Here is a 12712-nt window from a genome sequence, read left to right as displayed (position 1 = left end):
ACCTAAACTGGGGCTCAGCGACAGACTTTTATAGAATAAAGGACACAGAAGCAGTGACATGTATTTGCTCTATGAATGTTTTTGAGATATACCAATGTCAGCACCACATCTTCTTTAAAAATTATCAAAAGCACCCCACCAGGCCAACTATTTCTAGAATATGACTTCGAGCTAATACTTTTTGGATCTGCTACAAGTTACCCCTTTTCCAAGTGCATCTGGTGTTTTGAGAGTTTTAAATTAAGAGAAAACAATTAAAGCTAACTGTACAACAATAATTTGAAATATCAGATTGATGTCATATAGTGCTATTTGTTATTTAAGTTTCTGTTCTTATCATACTCAATAATAGATCAGTAATATGTTTAAAATTACTTGAGGTCATAGAAATATGTGACTACTAGGTAGTTTCAGTTAGCTATAGAGGTTCATTTATCTCACATAATATAAGGCAAATTTAAAATGGAGGAAAGGATCAGCAGCAATGTATTAGCCCAGCATGTAGGATTAAAAATTACTCTTCAATTATATTTCAATAAAAAAATAAATTTAAAAAAACTTAAAAAAAAATTACTCTTAAAGTGAATCAACACTGATAATCAGCCCTTAGTGCTGCTTTAAGTTCAATTAATGAGGACAGTAATTTCTAACAGTTATTATTTAGTATGTGCCAGGAACTCTTCAATGTCTTTTACTTGTATTAGACATTAAAATCTTACAATAATGTAATCTATTGATTTTACCAATGTAGAAATAAGGCACAGAAAGGTAAAGTGAATTGCCTAAGACCAGACAGCTAGTGTATGACATTTCAAAATTTCAGAAAAATTTAAACTGCTCTTTCAAATTAAAACCAATATTCTTTATTTTAAACTATTTTCTTGATAGTTTCCTTAAATTTATTTTATGGTGATAAAAATATTTGGAAACATATAGAATACTCCTAAAAGAAGACCTAGATTTATTGCTGGCATACTTTTGAGCATTTATTTAGGAGTCAACTGACTTTAATTTGACATTTCTTCAAGAAGTTAATTGCATAAAGATATCTGCCTAGGTATTTTAGGGTTATTCTTTCTGTTCAACTTTCTATAATTGTTTCCAGGGGATTCTTATTTATTAAAATACTATAAAACAATTCTAGTGCTACAGAACTGCAGTAAGAAGTTATTATGGAAAAAAATGTCAGAAATCAACAGGAGAAAGATGCTCACCAGAGGGCTTCCTAAAGTAAACCCCAAATACACTGGTAGGAAGTGGCTAGATTTCCTTTAGCCCTGGGAATACCTGAGTAAGCTTTCCTTGAAGCCAGGACCACAGCCCCACACAAATACCTTTCTTTATCTTACCTTTTGCTTCAGATGTGGGGCATGATTGTCTTCCTTGGCTGAGAGATACAGGGATCGAACCTGTTCCTGCACCGCATTGTAAAAGGTTGTCTCCCAAAATTGCTGATTCGTCCAAATGGGGTGGTCCTGTACACAGGTGTAAGCAAACTGGCTGACTCCAGGGGCCAGTTTCTGTGAGAACACACAATATACATCACCATGGGGCTGACAGTCATGACAGTTCAGAAGGTTACAGGGGCCACAGATAATCATGAATGTCTTAAAAGGATTTATCTAAACAATATCTTATGGCAGTGCAAGCTTAGCAATCAGCAACTTACACATTTTTAACTGGCAACTTTGGGCTTGCTATCAAATCCTTCAGGGTCTCTGCCACTTTATCTATTAAAATGGATATTTTAGCAACAGCTAAAAATCAAGGAATTATATGAATTAGAGAATATATGAAAAGTGCCTAAACACTGTACTGTGCAGACAGCAAGCACTGTAGAGTTGGTAGCTCTTATTACAATTAGGACATATAATAAAATTCATGACAACCTAAATATAAAACTCCAGGTAATTCAAAATTTCTTCTACTTGGTAGTAGAGTACATTTTGGTGGGGTTAGGGGGACACTAATTGAAATGTGAGTGAGCCTACAGCTTCGCCTTGCACACAGAATGAGGGCATATTATGAATTTGGGACTCAAGAGGAATTGCACCCTCCCTCCTGCTCACTCCAGCCATTTACCTCCCTACCGAGGCTGCTGTCTGGCTCAGAAAATCCATAGATGACTGTCCCGGGCTTCTGGGGCATTTTCTGGTAACCAAGTCTGGGTGTGGGAAGGTAATCTCAAACCAAACCTTCCTTTCCAGAACTTCCTGCTGGGCTTCTAAGTAAGAGTAAACCCTACTCTGTGACTAACAACAGAGGGAAAGAAAACTAACTCTGCAGTCACTTGAGGCTCTTCATAAATCTTTATGCATCTCATTTATACTAAAAATCTCATTAAGATGCACATTATTATTGCCAATTTAAAGAAGAGAAAACAGAAATTCAAGGTTTAAGTGATTGCCCAAGGCCGTATAGCAATTACATAAGTGGTCGAACTAGGTCTCAAGCCCAAAGTTTGTTGTTTCCGAAGTCCCTGCTCTTTTTACTATAGCAAATTATCTTGCAAAGAAACTGAAAGCAAATCATAAATAAATTAAATACTGTTTAGCACAACTATCTGTTTTTTTTCCTTCACTTTAGGATTTTGTTTCCCAAAGTAGTATTCTGCCTTGAAACCTCTGATATGATTTTAATTAATGCTGCGTTTTAAATTTTACAGACAACTTACAATTGTCAAACTTCAGTAAATGATTTGAGTCACCTTTCCATAGCTGTTTCTTTCACCTCTAAAAGTTAAAGATGTTTCAAAAAATTTTAAATCCATTATTTCTCAGCAAATACCTGATAATACTTTCAATAGGCAGATAATTTTTGTTCCATTTTATTCTTTAGAATTGAGATAATTTGTTTTCTATCAGTAAAGTTTTTGATAATGTAAGTTTTATTCTGAAGTAATTCAATAAGCGAATTCTCTTCTAAAATGTTGGACACTGAAGATCACTGTTAAGGTTATATACATAACAGTTATGTAGCAAAAAGTTGGTTCATTTCTTAGGGATGCATAACAAATGTATAAGATTCCTGGTAAAAATCATATGCTCAGTACATGCTAATTAATTTCCTTCTTGATTAAGAACAGACTAAACCTACAACTGGAATAGGCACCATGTATATCATGAAATGTAGTACTTATATAGTTGGAAGTGGAGTGGCTGTGATTTTGCCTAGTAGAGTCTGTGTACTTCTGCATCCCGTATGTAAGTCCCTTTCAAGATAGGCCTATGCACTGCTGTTGGGATGATCGTCCATAACTCTTTTAAGGGCTATAAGCTGGAACTGACCATGAAGCACCTATCAGGAGATCCCCAAGGGGAAGCTGTGCAAAGACTGCTCATTTAAGACACAGCTACTCTCTACCTATGGGAATCAAGGACAAAATGTGTGTGGTTCTGTGAGCCACAGATACTGTGAGTCACATACTCCTTCTATACTCTGCTTGAGGACACCTGAGATGTGGGTTGAACTGTTTTTTTTTTTGCCCCAACCACTCTAAGAAATAACAATGACCTCAGTGGCAGTGCATAGGCCTATTGTGAAAGAGATTTTAAAGGCATAAAATTTAAACAAGGTAAAAGCATAATTCTCAACTGCCTTTCCCTTGAGTATAGTCAGAGGCAGCAACATTTCTTACAAACACAATGTAACAACACATTCTAAAATTTTGGAATTCTGAAATTATATTAATATAGATGAGCTCAGAAAACTGAGCTCTTAACAAATCCTTATCAGTTTCTCACATGTAGTCCTTTTAGGATCATCAACAAAACAGAAAGTTGTAATTAATTATAAATCTCTTATTACAACTTGACAGAGCGCTGTAGGAATCTGAGAGTCTAATGAAGCCCTGCCTTCCTCTTTCAGCAGTTTTCTCACTAATGCTGCATATTTACTTTCCTTGGCACATACCAGTTATTATCTACCTGTTTATTCACAAACTACAAGTGAATATGTAAAAACTTCCCTAAATCTTTTGAACAAAAGTGGACTGAATGTGTTCCAAGGCAGAAAAATGGTGTAACAGTAACAGTGGCCCAAAGGGTCAGAACCCACAGCTTGTTTACTAGATGAGAATGACAGCAAGGTGAAGGGATTATATAGGATAAGCACTTTTTGGTGGCAAGTCAGTCACAAATGGTGATGGCATCTGATACATGCATAAGAAATCATTAATTCCCCAATACTTTAAATATTATTATTTTTCCAAATATGAAATGTGCTTCCTTTCTTTGTGGTTTCCTGCTATGTCTTCTCAAGTGCAAGCAAGGGGCACTGAGTTCCTTGCTGTTCAGATGGGCAGATCCACTGCACTGGTGGGTAGGTGTGTTCTTAGGGCCAGCAGAGGGCAGTAGCACCTTATTCTGCCTAGATTCCATCCATATAAGGCTTTTAAAATAAGAATTGCAAAAATGGAGCCATGCATTCTGACTGGGCTAGAAAGTTGGGTGGAATGTGAATACTGCATGCCCTCACTGTACATTTGAGAGACCCCATAAACAAAATGGATTTGCCCAAGGTCACACAGCAAGATGGGTAGAAGAAAAGGGAACAGAGATAAGGTTTTCTATTATTCTATGTCATTTCTGTAAGATACAAAAACTAAGATATTTCACAAAACAAAACTATAATTATCTAGAGAAAGATGCAATGATACTGCTTAGGGGTTCAGATTCATTATGTTCTATGATAGTGTTAATAGTAGTTTTAGTAAACAAAGAAAATAAGCACCTGTAGATAAAACTATCTCATGATTCTGATCACTTTTTTGGTTTGAAAAAAAAGACTTTCCCAAGATGGTTTCTCGAATTGGCCCATATGCCAGCTTTATGACCTTTTATTTTGCACACAGATGAGACTTAATCCACAATGAAGGTTTGAGGGTGGTGGTAATACTGTTGTCAAATGGCATCTTTCTTTCCTCTTCAATTTTGGCAATAATATTTACTTTACATTTCATAATAATTCTTATGATTTTATCCTAAATAAACAAGTGATATTTTGCCATGCAATTTTATGAGATGTTTAAGAATGTGTTGACTTCCTTCCTTATCTAGAAAAAATAGCTCTGAAGGTACTAGATTAAGAATACCATTCATTTTCCACAAAGCATTCAAAGGAAACCCAGCATGGGACAAGATATGGAGAATAAACTTCACGGGGCTCATTAACCAGCAGGCCAGATTCAAATCCAAGTAACTGGATACAAGTCATCTCAGAGACGAGTTGGTCAAGGGACGGTTAAGATATCAGTATGAGAGGCCTATCTAAGGACTGTCTGGCTAGATACGTTTGCTCTCCAGGCCCAAGGCTTCAGTTAGGGAGTTCAGAGGGAAGCCAGATTTCAGGAGAAAAAGCTCCTGGGAGGAGTGATTCCATAAATATGTAATGTTCTTAAAAAGAATAATTAGAATACAAAGATTCACTGTTTAAATTGCTGGGTATTTCCTATCCAGTTCTGGACACTGGAATACAAGTGTACCCTACGGCGCAGTTCAGGGATGGTGCCAGCCAGCCCTTTTATGATTCTACACTGGCCTGTGAAGTCCACATATTAAGTCACTTGAAGAATTAACATGGACATATATATACACTACCAAATGTAAAATAGATAGCTAGTGGGAAGCAGCCGCATAGCACAGGGAGATCAGCTCGGTGCTTTGTGACCACCTAGAAGGGTGGGAAAGGGAGGGTGAGAGGGAGGGAGAAGCAAGAGGGAAGAGATATGGGAACATATGTATAACTGATTCACTTTGTTATAAAGCAGAAACTAACACACAATTGTAAAGCAATTATAGTCCAATAAAGATGTTGAAAAAAACAAAAAAAGAATTAACTTCTGAGTATTTTCTGATGAACTTTGGTGAAATGCTTAGTCTTGAGAGACAAACAAAAGGGAGACAGGAATGGGGAAAACGTGTATTCAAAACCTATATTTATCAACTCATAACCACATCTTAAACATATTTGCTTTGTGCATTTTTTTAAAACAAAGGACATACAACATTATAGATCTGGTTGAAGCCTACTGTGTACCTCTGTTGATCGCATTTCTCTCCTATCCTAGAGGCAACAATGATCCTGAATTAGGTATTTTTCATTCCTATTTATGTTTTTATACCTGTTTATATCCATAAAGAATATATAGGATTATATTGTATTTTATTCCTTATTAATGCTTTTCAAAGTATACATCTTATATTTCATTGATTTATGTAATATTTAATTAAACTATATAATTAATTGGGACAAAACACCTAGCTCTTTGTAAACAAACAACTCAGAAGGGACAGAAAGACAGTGGCCTACAACAATGAATACTGTGTTCATCAGTCAGTGGGGTTTACAGAAAGGTGAGTAATCAAATTAGTTAAACGGAGGTAATGTGAGAATCTACCATAGTTTTTCCTGTTCTCCTACCTGATACTGAAGAGTGCAAGTAAACTCAAATGTGTAATGGTCTAAACCTCTCCTGGGCTGCTTAGAAGATCCAGGCACAAAATTTCTACACAAGAAGTATATTCATTCACAAGCATTGCCCAGTATTCATTTGATGTGCCAGTGTCAGTAGCTGGAATGACATGGTTGAAGTCCTTAAACTATGTATCCTTCTAATGATTCTCTGTATGAAGCTGCTTAGTAAATATTGAGAGAAGAGAGGATGAATCAATTTCTTTCCTTTGTGGTCCAGAATTTAGTAGAAGTCAAATACTAGCTTGTTGTCAAGTCCTTTGCCTGCGTCTCGTATTCCTAAAAACACAAAACTGGATCTAAATCCCTGCCTCTTTTTGGTAGGTTTTTAACTTTATATAAATGGTACCATATTGTGTTTTATTCTGCCACGTGGCTTTTCACGTATTATGTTGCTAGACTTATTAAGGTAATAATAATTATTGCTATTATAACTAACTTGTACTATCTCTCACTATATACATTTGTCAACTTACTTAGTATTTATAGCAATCTTATGATCCACTGAGGTAAGTACTATTATTACCCTTGTTTTAAAGGGGAAGAAACTGAGGCACAGAGAAGTTAAGTAATTTGTCCAAGAGAATATTGCCAGGAAATGGTGGAACCAGAGCTGGGATTCAAACCTAGGTAGTTTAGCTAAGAATTTAATTTCTTAATCACAATTTAACTATTGTGTGAAATTCCACTGTATGAATATATAGCATTTCCTTGTTCCTGTTAATGGATATTTGTATTGTTTCTACCTTTTAGCTATTATAAACAATGGTTCATGTCAACTGTCAACTTCGATTATTAGATTCAGTACTATTTAATATAGTTCCTGGAACTACTTGAGAGGAGCCTAAGAAATATTCCCATTGTTATCTGTACCAATAAACATTTTTGGGTTATTGTACATTGAACTCCTGAGACTGTGTTCTAGAGCCTGTGAGTCACAACTACTGAGCCCACATGCTGCAACTACTGAAATTATTTCACATAGACTTTTTACAGATCTACTATTTGAAAAAATTAACAATAATTCTTTAATATAAAATATCTAGTCAGTGTTTAAAATTTTAATTTATCTTATAAATGTTAAAAAGTTTGTCTTTTTCCTTGTTTTTTATTTTTATTTTACAGTTTGTTTGACTCAGGAAGGACCCAAATAAGGTCCATATATTACATTAGTTTATATATCTCTGAGGTTGGTTTTAATCTACAGATTTCTTTACCACCTGTCTGTCTGCCTCTCTTTTTCTCCCACCACTTGCAATCTATTTTTTGAAGAAACTGGATTATTTGTCCAACAGAACTTCCATCCGTTTAGTGGCTGCTGACTGCATCCCAATGGTCTCATGTGACATATTCTTTTGTCCTCTGCATTTCCTGCAAATTGGTAGTTGGATCTAGAAGCGTGATCAGATTCAGGCTTGATTGTTTGGCAAGAATATTTCATGGAGATACTATTGTAAGAGGCAAATCTGGTTGTCTTTCTTTCTGTAATTTTTTTTTTTTTTTTGCGGTACGTGGGCCTCTCACTGTTGTGGCCTCTCCCATTGCAGAGCACAGGCTCCGGACGCGCAGGCTCAGCGGCCATGGCTCACGGGCCCAGCCGCTCTGCGGCATGTGGGATCTTCCCGGACCGGGGCACGAACCTGTGTACCCTGCATCGGCAGGCGGACTCTCAACCACTGCGCCACCAGGGAAGCCCCTCTTTATGTAATATTAAAGGCCATTGATGGTCAATGCCTAGATTCATTAATCATTAAGAGCAATAAAATACTGATATTTTTATTCTACCATTACCTCCTCACTTATTAGCTACAATGTTTCTATAAAGAAAAAGTTCCCCTCATCAACTGTTTGGAGACCCAAACATATAGTGTAAATTAGAAAGCAGGATAAAAACATGATTTTATCCCTTCATTTATCAGTTTTAAAAACAATGACTTGGGGACTTCCCTGGTGGTGCAGTGGTTAAGAATACCTGCCAATGCAGGGGACACGGGTTCGAGCCCTGGTCTGGGAAGATCTCACATGCCACAGAACAACTAAGCCCATGTGCCACAACTCCTGAGCCTGTGTTCTAGAGCCTGTGAGTCACAACTACTGAGCCCACATGCTGCAACTACTGAAGCCCGTGCACTCTAGGGCCCGCATGCCACAACTAGTGAGCCCATGTGCTGCAACTACTGAAGCCCGTGCACTCTAGGGCCCGCATGCCACAACTAGTGAGCCCACGTGCTGCAACTACTGAAGCCTGTGCACCTAGAGCCCATGCTCTGCAACAAGAGAAGCCACCGCAATGAGAAGCCCATGCACCACAATAAAGAGTAGTCCCCGCTCGCCACAACTAGAGAAAGCCCATGCACGGCAACAAAGACCCAATGCAGCCAAAAATAAATTTAAAAAATAAAAAAAAAACACCAAAAATTTTAAAAATGACTTGTTTTTCCAGCATCTATTACAGATGAACAATTACTTTTTCTTTTTTTAAATTCATATTTTTACAAACTCGCAGATTTTTAAACATATTTTATTTAACTGTTCTTAAACCTGTTTAGAAACAAGCCAAAAAAACCTATCCATAAGTGTTTACTGGAAGCTGTGGACTGATGAACCTAATGATGTTGTTTATAACAGCACTGTAAACCGGGAGGATAAAGTACCTGATTGGGAGAATATAATCAGCAAAAAGACTAGTAGATACATAACAAGGTATTTTCTCTGAGGTGTAATTGCAAAAGGAGCAATAGAATAGAGGCATCAGTGAATCCTGGCACAGGAAATGGAGGAATTTGGTGAGTCATAGTTCTTACTAGGTGTACTTGCAAATGGCCCAAAAGCTCAACAGAAATGTTTATTATAGCATTATCTTTAATAGCTATACCCTCTCCAAAGTTAGCAATTTTAATGTCTAACTATAGAGATGAAAGGTTAGACAAATGATGGTACATTATTAACACAAAAGAATATTATGCTACCATTAAAGTGGTTAATATGATACTGTGCTTATGAATGAAGTGCTTATGCTATATTTCAGAAAAACAAGTCAATTATGCTATGATTATGTCTGTAAGTACACAAAGACTGGGAGGAAAAAGACAAAATGAAAATGAATTAAAGGTAATAGAATTCTGAACAATTTATTTTCCTTCTTCAAAAATAATTTTAAGAGATTTTTAAATTAAATGTGGCAGATTGAATATTCTTTTGCTCCCTGAACTCCACTGAAATGACAGCAAAAGAAAAACATTTTTTAAACATACAAGAACAAAGAGAATGAGAAAACAGACACCAGATAAATGATGTTAATAAAATTTTAGATGTCATAAAATGGATTTATAAGCAGTAACAAATGTTGAAGATCAGATAAAGCTGAAACCCCCTACTACATAGAGAAGGAAAGCCCTTTTCACACTTTAAAAGAGTAAATTTTATGGTATATGAATTATATCTCAATTTAAAAGATGGAAACAACCCAAATGTGTATCAACTGATGAATAAAATGTAGTATATATGTACAATGTAATACGTGCCAGTAAAAAAATATGAGGTACTGATACACGCTATACCATGGATGAACCTTGAAAACATTATGCTAAGTAAAAGAAGCCAGTTATGAAAGATTACATATTGCATGGCTTCATTCATGTGAAACGTCCAGAACAGGCAAATACATAGAGATAGGAAGTAGATTTGTTGTGGCCTAGGGCTCGGGGGATGAGGGGAAATAGGTAGTGACAGCTAATGGGTATGGTGTTTCTTTTTGTAGTAATAAAAATGTTTGAAAATTGCTTATGGTGAAAGGGAATACACTAAAAACCACTGAAATGTATACTCTGAATGGGTGCATTATTATGGCATGTGAATTATATCTCAATAAAACTTTTAAAAAAGGTTGCTATGTATACTTTATTTTATCACTTAAAAAAAAAAAGGTTGCTGACAGGAGAAACTGGGCAAGTACACATGGAAACTATCTGTCTTAGCAACTTCTGGTAAATGTCAAAATGCTCTGAAAGTTTACTTTAAAAAAAAGATGGAAGAATATATAGTATACTGACACTAGTCAAAAGGAAGCTGGCGTGGCTATGTTAATAGAAGATGATTTCAAAGCAAAGAATATTACCACAGATAAAGAAGGTCATTTCATAATGGTAAAGGGTTAATCAAGAAGACATTAATCAAGAAGACATAAAACCCCGGAGTGTTTATGTACAAACAAGAGAGCTTCAAAATACATGAATGAAATCTCATAGAAATGCAAGGAAAAATACACAATTATAGTTGGAGATTTCAATATCTCTAAGTAATTAATGGAAATGTAATCAGAAAATCAGCAAGGATATAATAGACTTGAATAACACTATCAACTAACTTAACCTGATAGACATTGATAGCACAACAGCAAAAAACCCACCCTTTTCAAGTGCATAAAAAACATTTATCAAGAAAACCTGCTCTCTGGGCAGTAAGTCTTAATATATTTAAAGGGATTCAAATAATATGAAGTATATTCTCTGACCAAATGGAATTAAATTAGAAATCAATAGCAGAAAGGTATCTAGAAAAATCTTCAAATATTTGGAAACTAAACAACTCATGGATCAAAGGGGAAATAAAAAAGGAAATTAGAAAATACTTTGTACTAAATGAAAATGAAAACACAACATATCAGAATTTGTGAGATGCCACTAAAGCAATACTTTGGGGGAGATTTATAGCAATAAATGCCTGTATTGGAAAAGAATGGTCTCAAATCAATGACCTTAGCTTATACTTAGAGAGATTAGAAAAAGAAAAGCAAATTAAAGTCAAAACAGGCAGAAGGCAATTAATAAAGATTAAAGCAGTAATCAATGAAACGGAAAACAGAAAATCAATAAAGAAAACCAATGAAACCAAAAGCTGGTTCTTTGGGAAGATTAATAAAATTGATAAGTAGTCAATTAGTCAGACTGCTTAGAAAAAGAAAAAAGATAAAATTACTGCTATCAAGAATGAGAAGTAATATTATTAGAAATTCTACAGATATTAAAAGGATCATAAATACTATGAATAACTTTGCTATTGACAATATTGACAAATTAGATGAAATGGACAAATTCTTTGAAAGATATTTATACAAACTACCAAACCTCAAACAAAAGAAAACAGATAACCTGAATAGGCCCATATCTATTACAGAAATAGAAATTTTAGTAAAAAATCTTTCCACAAAGAAAACTCTCAACACATGGTTCCACTAGGAATTCTACCAAACTTTTGAGAAAGAACTAATACCCCTTCAACACAAATTCTTCCAAAGTTTGTCAAAAGTGTGGATCTTCCCACATTTTTGACCAAGGTGTAAGGCAATTAAGTAGAGAAAGGATAATCTTTGCAATAAATGGTGTCAGAGCAATTGAATCTTTGATCATATCTAGTACCATATAGAAATATTAACTCAAAAGGAATCATAGACTTAAATGTAAAACCTAATACTCTAAGGCTTCTAGGGATGTTTGCAAATCATAAATTTGCTAAGGAGTTATATCCAGAATATGTGAAGAATTCTCAAAACTCAACAGTAAGAAAACAAACAATTCAGTTTTAAAAGATGGGCAAAATACCTGAATAGACACTTTACCAAATATGATACACAGAAAGCAAATTAGCACATGAAAAGACTCTCAACATTATCAGTCATTAGGGAAATGAGAATAAAAATCACAATGAAATATCACTACATATCTATAGAATGGCTAAAATTAAAAGCAATGACATTAGTGTGTGAGGAACTGGAACTCTCATTCACTACTGAAAGGAGTATAAAATGGTAGCACTTTGGAAAAAAACTTTGGCCATTTCTTAAAAAGTTAAACATACACCTACCATATGATCCAGCCACTCCGTTCTTAGGTATTTACCCAAGAAAAAAATGAAATGTATGTCCATACAAAGATCTGTATACAACTATTCACAGTAGCTTTATTTGTAATGGATAAAATCTGGAAACAACAAATGTTCACCAAAAGGTTAACTGTGGGATTTTTTTTTTACAATGGAATACTACTCAGCAATAAAAAGGAATAAACTGCAACAACACAGATGAATCTCAAAATAATTATGCTGAAGAAATCAGACAAAAAAGATCATATACTATATAACTACATTTATATATAACCATAGAATATGCTAACTACATGCAAATTCTGTACTGACAGAAATTAGATCAGTAGTTTCCTGGGGATGGGGGTGAAGGTTAGATGAG

General features: G+C 35.1%; 1 protein-coding gene across 1 annotated transcript in view; it reads right to left on the bottom strand.

The window, feature by feature from the left end:
- SBF2 (SET binding factor 2) overlaps positions 1 to 12712 on the bottom strand; it is a 205505-nt gene that overhangs the window by 71532 nt on the left and 121261 nt on the right. The window contains exon 11 of the mRNA XM_024757008.1: positions 1350 to 1520. Within this exon, the coding sequence (XP_024612776.1) occupies positions 1350 to 1520 (171 nt within the window). The remainder of the gene's footprint in view (positions 1 to 1349; positions 1521 to 12712) is intronic.

This window comes from Neophocaena asiaeorientalis, unplaced genomic scaffold (assembly GCF_003031525.2).
Source record: "Neophocaena asiaeorientalis asiaeorientalis breed wild unplaced genomic scaffold, Neophocaena_asiaeorientalis_V1.1 scaffold504, whole genome shotgun sequence".
Classification (NCBI taxonomy): Eukaryota; Metazoa; Chordata; class Mammalia; order Artiodactyla; family Phocoenidae; genus Neophocaena; species Neophocaena asiaeorientalis.
This window is presented reverse-complemented; position numbering and strand designations above follow the sequence as displayed.